General features: G+C 33.8%; 1 protein-coding gene across 1 annotated transcript; it reads right to left on the bottom strand.

Annotated features, from left to right (window-relative positions):
* Positions 1-2,205: 2,205 nt before the first annotated feature.
* On the bottom strand, positions 2,206-16,219 carry LOC124359877 (serine protease inhibitor 88Ea-like). The gene is made up of 6 exons (XM_046812987.1): positions 16,048-16,219; positions 8,168-8,455; positions 7,505-7,804; positions 6,265-6,400; positions 5,310-5,542; positions 2,206-2,647 (listed from the first exon to the last, which is right to left on the bottom strand). Exons 1-6 carry the CDS (start codon positions 16,069-16,071, stop codon positions 2,372-2,374), a joined length of 1,257 nt encoding a protein of 418 aa, XP_046668943.1. The 5' UTR covers positions 16,072-16,219; the 3' UTR covers positions 2,206-2,371.
* Between the last annotated feature and the right edge of the window lie 510 nt (positions 16,220-16,729).

The following is a 16,729-nucleotide window of genomic DNA, read 5'->3' as shown; positions in this document are numbered from 1 at the left end:
TTAAGAGTAAAAGACTATCATTATGAAATGTGTATATTGGATGAATAACAATACACAATGCACATCATTGTGCTTAACAGTTAAAGAACATTCAAGGTAGGCTGACTAAACTTGATGTGGCTATGGTGGGAAGGGTTGTGTCAATGTGAATGTTGAGTTCAGCTCCAGTCCACCTTCCTCTTAGTGCAGCATCTGGAATCTGATGCTATCACAGACTTGACTCCTGGAATCTGGAGACATGTTCATCTGAAGAGATCCATAAAAAGCAGTGACAAAGAAGTAATTCTTTACATCGTTTTTAGACATCTAGACTACAAAATATAGTGTATAAGTGAAGAGTTATTCTTCTTGTCTGAAGGTGCACAATTCCGATGTCAAAACATTGTAAATAGTCCACTTTGAACTTCTTCATTGTCAAACTTTATTTGGTTCTCTTCAGATGAACATGACTCCAGATTCCAGTAGACAAGTCTGTGACAGCGTCAGATTGTAGATGCTGCACTATGAGGGGGTTGAACTGGAGCTAAATTCAACATTCGTGTAATCTAAGTCTGATGAGATCATTTATCTTTGGCTGATTGATACTCTAATTCCAGACCAGCATTATTAATTTATCTGGATTAAGCTGTCACCATGTTATATCCCAGTCTCCTTCATCCCAAGATTATATACAGTATATTACTTTTAGGAAAATACGATAACAGCTTAGTGTCTTAGAGGGGTGATGTAGTTGCGGTAATCCAAGATAAATTTCTTACATTTATGAGACCTCATTTAATACCATAATATTGTGAGGAAGAAAAAGTTCATGAAGTAGCACCTCCTAAAGTAGGTTGATAATAATACTCCATGTTATGACTACAATTAATACTCTTATTTATAAAAAACGTACTTAACCTTAGACCATTAACCAATAATGAGGACCAAAATTTAATACAGTGGAGTCCCGCTAATCCGAACACGTGTAATCCGAATGTCGGTTAATCCGAACAGGTCCAGGAGGAATTATTTATAACGATAATGAACAGTTATAGGAACTAATTACTTAAAAAATGAAAATGGGTGCATCATTTCGTACATAAACAAAGAAAACTTTAATTAAATAGACATACAGTATTTTATTAAGACAAATTGTGTACGGAACAGTACATAAATAATGAAGTTAAATACAGTACCAAATTGAAACTTATAGGTTAAGTATGAGTTAAATTACTGCATTAAGAAGTGAAATAAAAAAAAATTGGACGTATAGTACTGATATTATTATTGAGTACAATATTAATTGTTAAAAGACATAAGTTCAGTTATTGTCTTCTGTCGCATTGAAGAGAGTTTATTGGATGACTCACATTGCTTAACAATAGAACTCTCACACTAAATACGGTAAATGTGCTTAGTATTCGCAAACACGTTTATTTGTCAAGAAATACAATGCAACAGTCAGAAAACATGTTTTAATAAACAATGTTGATAATTCTATAACAAAATAGACCCATTCTCAAGTTTAAAACCGTATTTTTCTGTAATTCTGGCTAATCCGAACAATCACATAATCCGAATAGGGCTCGGTCCCAATTAGGTCGGATTAACGGGACTCTACTGTACTAAGGATTGAAAGAAACAAGGAGTTTTAAACCAAAAGTCTTGAAAGGGGTAAACAGGATCTTTCTTAACCTAAATTTCAATAGATTCTTTTTTCTGTATATAGTTCATACATAGTTTTTACATGTATTATACATTCTGATCTAAATACTGATCATATCTATTCTGCTATCACCAAAAGCTATTCACTGTTTTCTAGCATTAATATGTTTATGTTTGTAGCCATGATTCAAATCGAATTAATCCAGATCTTATCACACTAATATACAGTGTTTTCTATAACAAGACCAAGATTGACGTCTACATATGTCGAGAATAGGCTCATATGGTTTAAGCCTATTCAGAATTTATCATTGTTTGTTATGTATTCATTACTTATTTTAATTAATCAAGATCATCATATTAAATTAAACTGATCAAACACATCTCAACTTGAAACTACTATCATCAGCACCAAAATTAACATACAAACTTGATCAAGTGTACTGGACGAATCAAACTGAATTATACATCCATCCTCAATCATTATTGGATCCATGATTTTAAGCATAAATTACAATAGTTGTCAAATAAAGACTTAATTTGTATGTAAAAAAACAAACATTAATGTTAAAGGAAATTTGTATTGTTTAAAGGTTTCATACAAAAGATCTTAAACAATAACACAAATAAATAAAATATTGTAAACACATATCACAAACACTATACCTATACATCACTTTGAATTCATAAAAAATTAAACATAAATTCCAGTTCAAAAAATTTGTTATCACGTTTCTGGTGAGTTGAAAACACCAACAAATAGTATCATGTTTAACTTCTTTTCCAACAAGAAGTACACAAAAGGGCGGTTTGCGATGAAGGAATTGACAGCAAACCTATTTGCAAAGATGGCTGTTGCTGCAGATGCCTCAGTTCCTTCTTCATCAACTGTGATCTTGGCCTTGTGGATGACAGAGTCCAGTCGCAGTCCAGGAGCTCCAGTCAGAGTGCTCAGGTCTGCTGAACTCTCAAACAGATCTCCTATTCCCATGGACTCCAGTACCTGACAAAATTATATCTTCAAGAATGTTCACTATTACAGATAGCACTATTATAAAACTATTGACTATATAAATGACTGGATAAAATATACTGAGTACCTAATTCTGGGAAGGATGGATATGTTGAAAGAACCAATAACATCATATTGTCTTAATAATTATAATCTGATATGAGGTAGGGGAGGGAGGAATCTTGGACAAATCTTATTTTATAAACTATGATGGAGAGAAATAAAACAAAAATTGTTCAGTAGTGAATAATTATTTTACACAAGGTTTATCACATATATTGTTGTATTTAATGATTTGAAAATAAAAAATATTGCAAGGAACATCTACTTTTCAAATTTTACTGAAAGTTTAATTTTTATTGTGTTCAATGACCTTACAGACATCCTGACTTGTATTAAATTCAGTATCTTTTGGTTTCATTACTATATGTGGTTTGGTTTATTGGGTCTGGTATGTGGTTTAAATTTACTACTGTACTAGTAGTAAGACAGCTAGATTATGAACCTTTATAAAAATAAATATTTCTGGATGAAGAATTTGGCCAAAACACTTTAAATTTTGACCTTATATATTTTGTACAGTTAAAAAAAAACATGTTTCTAATACTCGTATTTAAATATTTAGTTGACAAATAAGAAAGTTCTATTTTGGTTTTTGTTGTTTAATTTATTTTGAATTTATAAACCACAGCTACTTTGATAATGCCTCATTATGCCTTTACCTACTTTATAAAACTAATGTCTAGTCTCAATTGATTTCCCAGTTACACAGTTTCATCTCCAATTAAGTCTCCTCCTTCTTCCACAAAATGTTTTATAACTCTGCTTCCCAAATGTTTGGAACAATAAACAAATATAAAACCCCAGATTATCAGGGCAAACTCATTCCCTGTTTTGATATAAGAAATAGTAATTCATCACTAATGACAAAGAGTATTATTTTAGTTAATATTGTGGTAGTAAATATTATTTACTACTAGCGGGCCCGGCGCGCTTTGCTGCGCATTTCAATAATTTTTTGCAAAAGTTGCCCGCGGCTTCGCACGCAATTTCCCGTTGAAAACAGTACACTATATTCACTTATTCTTTTTCTATCACATTCTAAACATTGCTGAGATAATTGATAGTCGTTCCATCGTGAGCCTCTTGGGCGTATTATGAAGGTATGTACCATATTCCTGCCTCTATCTAGCTGTTACCCACGGCTTCGCACGCAAATCTTAAGAACCGAAGTCCTTATATTACTTAGTAATTTTTTTTTTTACTATAATAAATTTTAGATTAAATTAGTTATATCTCCGATGCCACGATTGAGCTTGCTTTGTTGTCTCGATCGAGAGAATATGTACACACAGAGTTTTGAGAACCATACTTCTGTCAAAAAAAACAACTAAGGTTGATTTTATAACATTCTTTATATTTGTAGCCAACGTAAGATAGTAATTATGATATCTGCATTACTCTTCTGATCAAGCATGAGCATGGTTTTATATTAAATAAATATTGCAGTTAAAGGTGAATTTTTACGTCAAATTTGAATTGTATTATCTGGATAGTAAAGTCTATGTTTAACAGTGATTGCAAAAACAGTTTAAACAAAATTTGTCGTTTCTCTTAAGCTTACTCTATGCTTTAAAACTATAAGTGTAATATATGTTTACAAAGAACAGCTGATTAAAAATTTGAAAAGACGTTAACATATGTTTGCTGCAATGCATTTCTTATGGGTATTTCTGTAACCAGTGGGGCGGAATCCTGAATCGGGAAAGGGATGGGCATAGCTTATAAACCTTCTCCGTGGAAAAATACATATACGTACAAATTTTCATCATGATCGGTCCAATAGTTCACGATTCCATAAAGGACAAACATACAAACATTCATTTTTATATATATAGAAGATTAAACTACTGGTGTTTTAACTGAAACAGCTAAAGAGTTACATGTGCTTAAGTAGACACCATCTGCTAAATTTCTTACTTTCCTTTATGTAGTTGACCACATTAGGGTGAAAGGAATATTCTTTACTTTAGCACAGTTAAGAATAGATAAAAATAAATTCGTATTCAGCTTTTAGTGTATGTTCTTGTTGGTTTCCAGTAAACTTATTAAGTTCAACTAATGCTCAAGACACTGTGGCAGATGCCTTCTGCATAGGCAGAGCACTATGTCTGATGTTATTCAGTATAGACCAGCATTAAAGGAAAAACTAGCCATTATTATAATAAAGACTCATACATATAAAATTTAGGTTCAAGTCTGTATACAAATTTTGAATAATTTTATTTTCAACTTACGCTATTATAACTCTAAAATATAAACTTCACCAAACTCAACGTAACTCAGACTATCAAAATGCTATTTTGTAGAACTAATAAAAATTTAATTTCAAAATCCAAATGAGAAATTGTTTGTATTTGTGCTCACTCATAATCAAAATAACTAACTCTGCTCTAAATTTCCTCTTCCATATAACGTGCTAGGATATTCTGTAGTTAGTTGTTTAGAAGATTTATCACACAATTGTAGTAGCATAACTTGAAAGAAACCTACTTTTAGAAAGGATAGATACAAACTAGAATCTATAACGGATAATATTATACTAAGAAGTTTTTAATTTATTTAGAAGTGAGCTGACTGGTTGAATACTTACAGGTGTGAGCTCCAAAGACTGATCACTACTGAACTTGGGGATAGCGACAGACACTTGGTTGGATATGGTGTACGTTCTGTTTATTATATCTCGCAGAATGTTTGCATCAGTTTTGTTCAGCAGTACTTGTATGGCAGTAGGTGAGGGGTCCAACGGCATCAAAATAAACAAGCTAATGTTATCCCCTTCGTAAGGCAGTTCCAACACGTCCGCCTCCAGTTTTTCTTCCAGCACTGTTGAAATTAAGCATTAATTATTTTATCACACTACTATAACAAAAGTAAACTAAACTCAAACTAGTTAGTCGAGCTATTACGATCTTTATTTTAATTAATGACGTAAAGAGTGTCGGCAGTCATGTCCACTATAATAGCAAACGTTTTTCTGTTTTGTTGCAAAGTATTCACTAAATCCTTAATCTATGTCTATACTATTACATGTATCTATTAGTTATATAAAAATCTAATGGGCGTCTCTGTGTTACTCAATCGTAAAAAATCTACTGGACCGATTGTACTGAAATTTTACATGGATATTCTTATGGTCATTGATTAACATATACACCTATTCTTATTTCAAAAATCCCTCCGGGTTATGCCCCACTGGTTTCTAATGTTGAGAAAAATCCCATCTTGGTCTCTAAGGTTGCATTACAGTAAACAAATATTACTAATTGAAAGAGTGTTGATTGTAATCTGTGTAAACATTGTTTTATAACATTGTTTTTATCTTATGTTTCATTAATTTAACCACCACTTTCAATATGTTTACATTATAGTCTTGAGAGCATAGAGTAAGCTTTATAGTAACAATACTTCTTATTTTAACCTTTTCTACAACCACTGTTAAGCACACTAGTATGAAAATATCAAGATAACAAATTGTTAAAGTTTTAGTAAACATATAGTTTTAACTGTACATTTTAGCAACATTTAAGTATAAGTAAATAACTCACGATGGCTAAATTCACTTTCAATAGACATCATCATAACTGGGACGTTTGTTCCATTAGCTGTTTTGAACTCAGTTTCTTTTGTATCACTTGGGGAGAATTGATTCTTCCAAAGACCTCGGAAGTAAGCAGCATTCACCTGAAATAATAATTATTTGTTACAGTATAATAGTATTAAACAGAGCTTTTCCATTTAACACATATTGAAATTGATTACACAAGAGAAATATTTCACAAAATGTGATAATTTATTAAAAAATTTGCACATAAACCAATACAATTGTATTTGGTAGTTTCCATGTGTTTCATTAAATTAATTTAAACCTGTATTGTGCTTGATTATTTTTAACAAAAGTGAAAATATTGGTTTGATTCAAACTGATATAAAAATTCATAAAACATTATTAATAAAGTCTAAGACACACTTAAGCATACAATGTTGACCTGCAACGATGACAAAAGTAAAAATGTGAAAACTAAATGTAATAAAACCTACATCCATGTATTTAACACATTGAATGCAGCAAATGTAGCTTCTGCTCTAGCTGTCCTAAAGTCAGTACATATCTCTCGCTACATTGGAGTTGTTAACAACATATACCGCAACTAGATGGTGAATGTACCTGTTGACCTAGTCGTTATAAAGTTGGAGCACATCTTTTTCCCAGTAAAGGTGTTAATTTAAAGACGTAATGATAAAAATTTAATTGAAATGTAGTTCTTAAATTGATTAAAAACTACTGGTGCAATTTACATTTTTTCCGTTTTAGATAAGGTATTTTGAATATTTGGATGCTATGCATGCAGTTCACATTTTAGTTTTGTGTCTTCATATTTGTCCAGGTGAAATTCTAGAAAAACTCAGGTTACTGTTGATTAAATACCTTAAGCCTCAGTAACCATAATATTTATTCAGTACAATCAAATTCTCTTGCTTTAGATTCCAGACATACAATATGCAGTTTAGTTATCCTGATTTCATATCTCCTTTGGATTTATTTTCTTTCCTTTTAGGATTTAACAAGACTACAAAATATGAGGTCAATGCTATATAATTTATCACACAGCTGGCATTAAAACTAAATTGAGATCACCAACAAGTCTTTACTTTACTCTTTAGGTGCCTTGATCCTAATTACTTTAACTTCTTGGAGAGAAAACCTGACATAAATACATTTTTGACCAAATATACTCTTAATAGCATGTTGTGTTTATAATTTTGAAATAAAACATTTTCACTTACCAATACTAAGTTTGTGTTCGAGGTAAGAGAGTCACTGCTAAGTAGATCATTGATGTTGTTCCGGGTCTCTCCTGATACCCAGCTGTTGATTCTCCCAACAGTAGCTGTCAGATTGTTGGTGAAGTCTGCTATCTCTATCTCATCATTGAAGAGCCTCATCATACAGGGCCTGACGTTCTGTTCATTGCTGATAAACATGCGATTTGCACTGCTCAGCTGATAGTTCAGTGAATTTTTGAAAGCTCTCAGTTTCTGGTAATATTTCTCTAATTGATATGCTCCTATTGTATCCAGTTTATCCTGAAAAAGTGTTGTCGGTAAATTTTGATTCAGAATACATTTGAAAGACAAGTACATTGATTTAACTTAGAGCTGATGGTGTAGTACTTTGCTTTGAGCCAAGGGTAGAGAATTAGTGTTCCTGCATTTTTTCATCTGAGAAAGTTTTCACAGAATTGTCTACTTTGTACTGTACATACTTTTCTCTTATGTTATATTGAAAAATTCTTAAAACAAATCTTTTGACCAATAATGATGGTTAGGTGGCTGGAAGGTACTTGGTACCTGATAAATACTTTCAGCTGCATTTTCAATTTTTAGTAACACTGTTGAACATGAAAAAACGGCACTCATATTTCTACATAGAGAGAATTAAATAAATACCTGATTTTCCGGTAAGTAAAGAGCTTGTTTCATGGACGCCTCTGTATGGTTTGCGGAGACAAAGTAAGCCAGCAGCAAGGCGTTATAGACACTGGAGGGGGAGAGGAAAATATTTTCTGAAGGATGCAAACTATTGACTTTCTGTAGCAACTCTAGAGAGAACTGCATTTCACTGTCCAGCAGCTGAAGTCGATTGTCTTCTGTGAATTTCATGTTGGCATCATCACCAGTCACGCACTGCAGGATTGCAGGATGCACCAACATCAACACCAACACTAATACCAGCACCTGCACAGGTAACACTCATTATACACAAAGGTAAATGAACAATGTCTTAGTATTTTTGAACTACACTGATTTGAGTATGGAAGTTGTAATGGATAGTTTATTCGGACAGTGGAGACTTGACTAATGACTTGATTTTGTGGGAGATAAATCAAATGGAAGAGCACACCACTTCCATTAGCTAAGCCACTGTATTCAGGACTGTAGGTAAAACATACAAAACATAAAGGAACATTAAAAAAGCTACATCCTTTAAATCCCATATCTTGATAGGTAAATGTTGCAATTAAGATTTTTCATTACATATATAGGGATAATTTAGAACAATCTGTGTGATGTTGTAAATTTATTTTCATAATACATATATATATATATATATATACATATATATGTATATATATATATATATATACAGATTTTTACATAAGTTAACGCTTTATCAAGCCTTGGAGAATTAAATCTCGAATAAAATAATGTCATTAAGGACCTGAAAATCTAAGGTCAAACTGTGAAAGTCATCATATTTTGAAATAATCCAAATTGGATTTTTTACAATTTTATTAAATAAGCATCCTTTCCATTCCCTGTCTGAATTGAAAAGAGACACTATAGACTGACAGCCTTTGAATTATCAAATTATGGTTGGATCATCATAAATATATTTATTTGATGGTTTTGAAGCAAATCCAAATAAAGTTAACAATAATTACATTGGTCTACAATATACTATACAGCATAAGCCATTGAATGGCTTTCTGGAAAGTAATTCAAGAGAAAGTAATAACTAAAAGCTCTATCTAAATTTTAATCCTTTAAAACTATTGAACCAGATGTTTGTTCACAAAGTATATTCAGCCAGTCAATGTGATTTTTCATAAATAGTTTTGATAACAAACAATATCGTGTGTGTGTGTGTGTGTGTGTGTGTGTGTGTGTGTGTGTGTGTGTGTGTGTGTGTGTGTTTTATATATATATATATATATATATATACTTGCTTCTCCGGGACTCAAACCCGGATCTCTCATTAGCCAGGTGAGCACACTACCACTACACCAATATAATATTGAACACATTTTAAATGTATGTATTTACGGTCGTTCCGTCATTCAGGTAGATTTGAAATCTCACACATTTTAGTTGACTTTCAACAGGAAAATACTAGCTTGACCCAAACTAGCAGTTGTCACATGTCACTGCCTAAACTGTGTGGGTTTTCCACTGATACCAGGCCATTAGCATAATTGTCAACTTGATTTACTTCAACAGGATGGTTGTGTAATGTTATTGCTAGTGAACGATAAGAGGAGGCAAAGTAACTATAACAGCTTTTACTTTGTAATCGAGTTCTTAACTGATTTTCAAATGCTTTGGTCATTTATTCCTTCCTATTATAATGTTTTTGGCCATAGCACAACAATTGCTTGTACTTGGCAACATTTCAGATCAATAAAACATTAATATTTGTTTAATACGATGAATCAGAAAATAATATTTTTTCAAAAGTCTTTGCCAAAGAGCAAAATGTCCGTCTGTGGTGACGTTTATTTAGGGACTGTGGCTGCGATAAATTTGTGGGGGAGGGGAGAGTAAAAAAGAGGAAATAAACATAGTAAGCAAAATAAAAATGGAATTCCAGTACTTTTGGCTTTTTATAAATTTACTTAGGAATGTAAAACATTCCGTACCTGATGATTATTTATTTACCCCATTAAGTGTAAATCTCAATGTGATTGCAATGTATCTGGGTTGTTTGATGTCTTGGGGAGATCGCTAATCATCGAGGTAAGAGTGTAGCCCATGTTAGTACAGATGTGAAGCGACATGATAAATTGTTATGTTGCAGTCCCGCCTGTCCATCCAACCAAAAGCGTTCCAATCGCCTGAAGAAAGTTTTCTCTAGAAAGATTTCTCTACAAAACGTATCATGTTGACTTCACCACTCCATATCACAATTTACACGTGAGTGTGATTGCCATGACTTGGATTGTTTACCTTTTCACGCGCCTAACCTAAGTTTTTATAAGGTGTACATCTGCAGGAGAGGACATGTACAAATTTTGTTGTCAAAGCATCATGGTTCTGTTATGACACAACGACAGCCAATGTCCAATTCTGTTATCCTTCCAAATCATCAACCAAGGTTGTCATTTTGTTCATTATAATATATACTTTAAGTTTATAAATCATAAATTACAGGGACCTATTTTGACGTTTGCAGGTTGATTATACTGTTGTCCTCGTCCGTGTACTTCACTGTTCTATAGCCATTAAACTTCATCTCACGATATGTTAGGGGAGGGAAAAACATTGTTTTACATGGGAAGCGAAATAGCCCTTATTATAAGAGTTCCAAAATATATCTTGTAATCCACATCTTAGGCACGATATTGTAGTGTTTGGGAAGACACCTTTTGCTACTTTAAAATGCGTTTATTTTAAAACTACCTTCAGTACAGAATTACTTATAGATTCCATTTCTATACTTTCACCAAATTGGAGTTTTTCTAAGACTTTTTCTGTCTTTCATCGGTTACAGAGAGAGAAACAACAGAAGACCTTGACACTTGTCAGCAGATGAGACAAGTGGATCTCTCTTCTTCTGGTTCTTCGTGACTGCGGGTTCTCTCTACGATAGCGCGGACCCGCCCAGTCACTTCCTCACCCGTCCCGACCCCACCATCTCTATACCGCGATTAGCCTTTTCTCGCGATATTGATAGCACTTATGTATGACGATAGCAAAACGTTCAAGAAAACAGTCCTAACAGTGTATCTAAATCTGTCGCTACTGCCTCATCTACGGATCGAGATTATGATTCTATGCTGATGTATGTGACTTTGAACCAGTAACACCGATGCGAAGATGTTTAATCTTTCTGGAGGAGTGGTACTTTCTCTCCACTCTAAACTTTCTGTTTCCAGTCACTCGACTTTTCCCCGTCTATGCACCACCATTATAATTTTGCCACATTTGGATTCTTTTTTTATTGTCCCATAAATGGGACATTTAGGCCTACTTCTCTAACAGATTTTAATATTCTGTAATGATTACTAGGTTGACATGGCAATAAATAAAATATCTAAATATTATTAACAAACCTTTTATAAATTCAAAAGCCAAGTTCATTAGCTTTATGCAAATATGTTACAAACTTTCCTTTCGTAACTATTTTGGATACGTTCGTTGTAGGCAAATGGGAAAATGTAGGCTAACTTAGCGATGAGGGTTTTTTGCATTCCTTGAAAAGAAAACAGTTAATTTTTAACTCCTAAGATTAAATCACCAGAAAATATAAAACTTTGAACTCATGGAAAATTATGTGGAGAGATTTAGTATGCGTTGGTCCCTTAACTTTACAATAATAACAGCGGTAAGTAATAAGGAATAACTGAACTAATATATCTAATTATTTCATCTCGTTAGTTGCATCAAGTAGGCATAAGGTTTTAATTAAATTTTACAAACAGTTTTAATAAACAAATTGTTGAAGTTAAAATTAACCAAGACTAGGGTGAATTTCTTAAACCTAAACTTATATTAGTTATATAAGTGTTCAAATATATAAAACTTGTCAGCACTACGTTAAAAGTCAGAGTTTTAAGAGACTTTAACTGAATAAGATGTTTGATTTAAATAAACTGCTAGGACAAACTAAGACTAAACCTAATTATGACTAAAACTAAACTGAAATAAAAGTATACAATTCAGACACTAGGTAGGTTTGAATTTAAATATTTTTAAACTAGATAAAACATGTTTCGAAATTCCTCTAATCATTTCCGGAAGTCCTGAGTTTTGGGACAAATTATTTGCGTAAATTAAATATATCACCGGAATAGAGATAACAATTTAGTGAGAAGTGACTGTTTTAGGTCAGCTACTAGGCAGCATAATACTTGTACACTCAAATGTAGATTGTGGAAGGTTTTGAGGCCCAGCAACATCAATAAGCCCAACTGATAATGGATGGTACTATCGCGAGAGTTGGATGGAAACAGTAAGATGTTAGGTTAGATAAGATTAGTGAGACTGTAGAGCCAATATTCTACCAACGGACAGTGCCCGCATGATCAGCTTTACTTGCAATGACATCCTTTTATTCTCTCCACATCCTGGCATGGCTACCAATATTTTGGCACACGATCATAAAACTCGATATTTCTACTTTTGCGATAGAATTGCTCAGCAACTTCTAGTTTGCAAGGTATTTCATAAAGTGCTGATATTTTCTCCAGCGTTTAATATTTAAATTCTGCAAACTTTAGCAAAAAGTATAAATGTACCTTTGCATTATGCAAGCATATATCACAAAAGTTTTAAAAGTTCCTTGAAAATCAGCGAAAATGGGCTTACCAGATAGAGGATAATGAGGAAGAGTAACGAACTAGCACCAAAATCAATCAAAGTGTCTTCATATACGAGAAAGTGCACTCGGTTATTACTAATATCTAAAACCATTTTCTTCAAGCCATTAACAGCATGCAGCTGTTATGATTTGAAGGTATATTATAAATTATTTGAGATTTATCTTTACTAGAATCCAACACTATTTTGAAAAAAGTGCAAATTTCATTTTTGAGTAAATCAACTAACATTGGAAATTTGATATCCGGAAGGTTGATTGTAATAAATATACAGGCAAGTAATTAGTTTGTTAAAAGCACTGTGCAGACTAATAAACCATATCGATTTGGTTATTTAAATACATGTGTAACAGAAATGGTCAAATATTAAATCGTAAAAAGTAAGGACCCGGCAAGTGAGAGATCCGGATTCGAGTCCTGGCGGACGTAGTACTTTTTGCCTTTATTTTTATTTAGATTATATATATATATATATATAATTTATATATAGAGAGAGCTTTAATACCATTAGAAGCATGGTTGAGAATTGGGTAATTATTGTTTTGATTGGAAGTAACGAACTTCTATAATGGTGTGGACACTGATGAAATTACCCACATAGTTAGTTTCAATGTAAATTGCCCCGACGTTATGAAAGCGAGAAAGCGAGCCAGGTCGAGTCATTTATTTTGATATGTTTTAAGTCTTAGAAAACTTTAGTGATATCCTGAGAGAACTCCGCGCTCACAATACTGTATATCAAATAGCTGTATACCAAAGCTATATGTAACCATTTTGATAAGTCCTTTGATTTATTGGTACTAGACCCTAATCGTTTCATCGATTCCTTACCATACTAATTTGATCGATCAATTCAGTAAAAATTCTACAAATTGCAAGTCAGTTTGACTTATAACAGAACGGACGGTCAATGAATGCCTTACGAACCTATGAAACAATAAAGTACGGATCCACCCTCGTATATGAATTACGATGAGACATATTGCAATCGATGTGTGAATTGAACTAAACTAACGAAGCAATCCATAATTATATCTTCGAGGCGAGTGTTACACGAAGTTCTTTGATAGTTTAAGGTCTTGAATGCTTATTTAGGGTTTTCAAGCCAGTTCAATATTATTTAGTGGAATTATTATTATCTGGATTCAAGTTAGAAAGAAATTTGAATAATAATTCAGACTTCAGGTCTAAAATGGCATGATTTTTATGGAGTTCCAGTCTATACGGTGATTGTTTGGGGCTTTAAAATTAAATACGGCTCTACTCGCAAATACAGTGAAAACTGTGACTATTCGAACCGGCATTCTAAAGTAGGGAGGAGTACGCCACACCACGTGATGCATGTTGCACGTTACGCCAACATAACAGGCTTCGCCGAGTTTGCAAGCAACGTTTAAATCCTATAGCTCATTTCATTATCGAGATGACTTGCGGAGAGATAAGCAGACGGACAATCACACAGAGAAGAATTTTTACACCGCCCTGGCAGAAAAAAGAAAAATCGTGTCTGTCTGTAATCGTGAATGATAGGCTTCAATGACACTCATCAGAATTCCGTGGTTGGTCATGCACCATCATAGAACTCATTCTTGCCTATGTAGAAGTGAAGTTTCGTGCATAATCTAAAGTCTACACATGACATATTTCACGAGATACGAACAAAAAATGTTGTCCATGAAGTTAGGCATAGTTGCAGTATATAAATAATAAACGTCTACACACGAAGTCACAAAAGATTATATATTCATTGGTAAGAAAGGTTACATATTTAAGTATCACATGTTAAAATCTGATATGGTTGTATTCAGTTTGTTTACAAGTTTTATTAATCTGTCATTTTCTCGTTGCTGTCATGGTTACCCATAAGATTCATGTAAAACTATTCGCTAACGCTCAGCCATATCTCATGAAGTGACATGCATCATTACCGAATTCAGTGTTGCTTAAATGCAAATGAAGCTTCGTACAAAATGTCAAGTCTATAGGTCAGTTCTTTTTCGAGATATGCAGATAGACAGACAGAGAGAATTAATCTTTTCCAGCCTCTTGAGTAAACCCCCTTCGCTGATACTCTGCTATTAAACATGACTGCAGAATAAATCCTGGACTCATGCATTGCTATTCCTAATACTGGCAGTATTTAATCATCAAGCACACATAAACAAAATAAACCATACATAATGATACATAGCAAAGCAGATGCAAGCTCGAAAGAGTGGGCCGTCTGAGTCTCTCAGTGCAAAGTTACAGCTAATATATCCTCATGTACGATACTAACACAATAATCTTTACTATATGCAATACAGCTAGAGTACAGTAGTTTAACTCGTTGTCTGTGTCATGTTGTGTACAATGTCAGAATCACTCAGTGCAAAGTTACAGCTAATATATCCTCATGTACGATACTACACAATAGTCTTTACTATATGCAATACAGCTAGAGTACAACTCATCTGTGTCATGTTGTGTACAATGTCAGAATCACTCAGTGCAAAGTTACAGCTAATATATCCTCATGTACGATACTACACAATAGTCTTTACTATATGCAATACAGCTAGAGTACAACTCATCTGTGTTATGTTGTGTACAATGTCAGAATCACTCAGTGCAAAGTTACAGCTAATATATCGTCATGTACGATACTACACAATAGTCTTTACTACATGCAATACAGCTAGAGTACAACTCGTCTGTGTTATGTTGTGTACAATGTCAGAATCACTCAGTGCAAAGTTACAGCTATTATATCGTCATGTACGATACTACACAATAGTCTTTACTACATGCAATACAGCTAGAGTACAACTCGTTGTCTGTGTCATATTGTGTACAATATCAGAATCACTCAGTGAGGGGGTTAAACATACAATTGACTTGATGTGTGACCAAACAGCACAGTACTTTATGTAAATCCAGGTGGAGAAGGAAAGAGGAGAATTCACACCTATGTGAGGTTTTCCTTATAACGTTTGTATAGAGAACGCTTTTAAGCGAAGAAAAAGTGTTTGGGAGTTGCTTTGGCGCTATATTAATTTATAATATTCGTAGCGGTACAGTATCATTTGACTATAATTATTATTGAAATTATAAACGGTTTCACGATTTTCAGTATTGCTAGAGGTTCAGTATAATTTGCGTAGTGAGGTTGACAAAATATTTTAATCTCAGAAGTGATATGACTATGGAAGTTAGATCACTAAGAAGAACGCAATGTTGTAGTATACTCACTAAAACACTTGTGGAGCGAACCATGGTGGTCTTGTACACTGACGTCGTGCCTCTCCTCGCCGAGCCACAACTGCTAATGCCGGTCACACGCGCTACACCACGGTGTAATATAGAATGCGGTACCCGGACCAGCGCTATCTCGCCACTGCCATCACCACCGCCATCGCCTGGGTTTTTCTGGTATCAGTCAAGTATGACCGCGTGCCCGGCCAGTCGTATCTGCCGTAGTAAAACGTGGAGCTCACATTCTAGGAACCGCAACTACCAATACTCTGTAGTTTTTGTGGATCATGATAAACTGTAAAAATGCACTATGAACCATTCCGAGAACTAATTATAGATTGGACTTTCCTAATATTTTGAGTAATCCTGGATGCGTAATGCTAAAAATTGCCCATTAATTAATGTTGGTCAAAGACACAGTTCTCGACGTTGATCATTGATGGTCTCACTAATTGTAAACTCTTAGCTCTCGGATTGTGGTTAGGGAGTGCCGATGGCCGAGCGGTCTAAGATGTTGGACTTTGAGTCTGAGTTAGAGATAGCGCAGGTTAGAATCCTGTCTGTGATCCTTGCACTTTTTATCAGTACCATCGACCTTGTACTTTATCGACTCTCCCCCTTATTCTGTTTGATAAGATCCTCACATAGGCCAGTGCCCCATGAGGACGGGCAGAATAAG

The sequence above is a fragment of the Homalodisca vitripennis genome, chromosome 4, assembly GCF_021130785.1.
Source record: "Homalodisca vitripennis isolate AUS2020 chromosome 4, UT_GWSS_2.1, whole genome shotgun sequence".
Taxonomy (NCBI): Eukaryota; Metazoa; Arthropoda; class Insecta; order Hemiptera; family Cicadellidae; genus Homalodisca; species Homalodisca vitripennis.
This window is presented reverse-complemented; position numbering and strand designations above follow the sequence as displayed.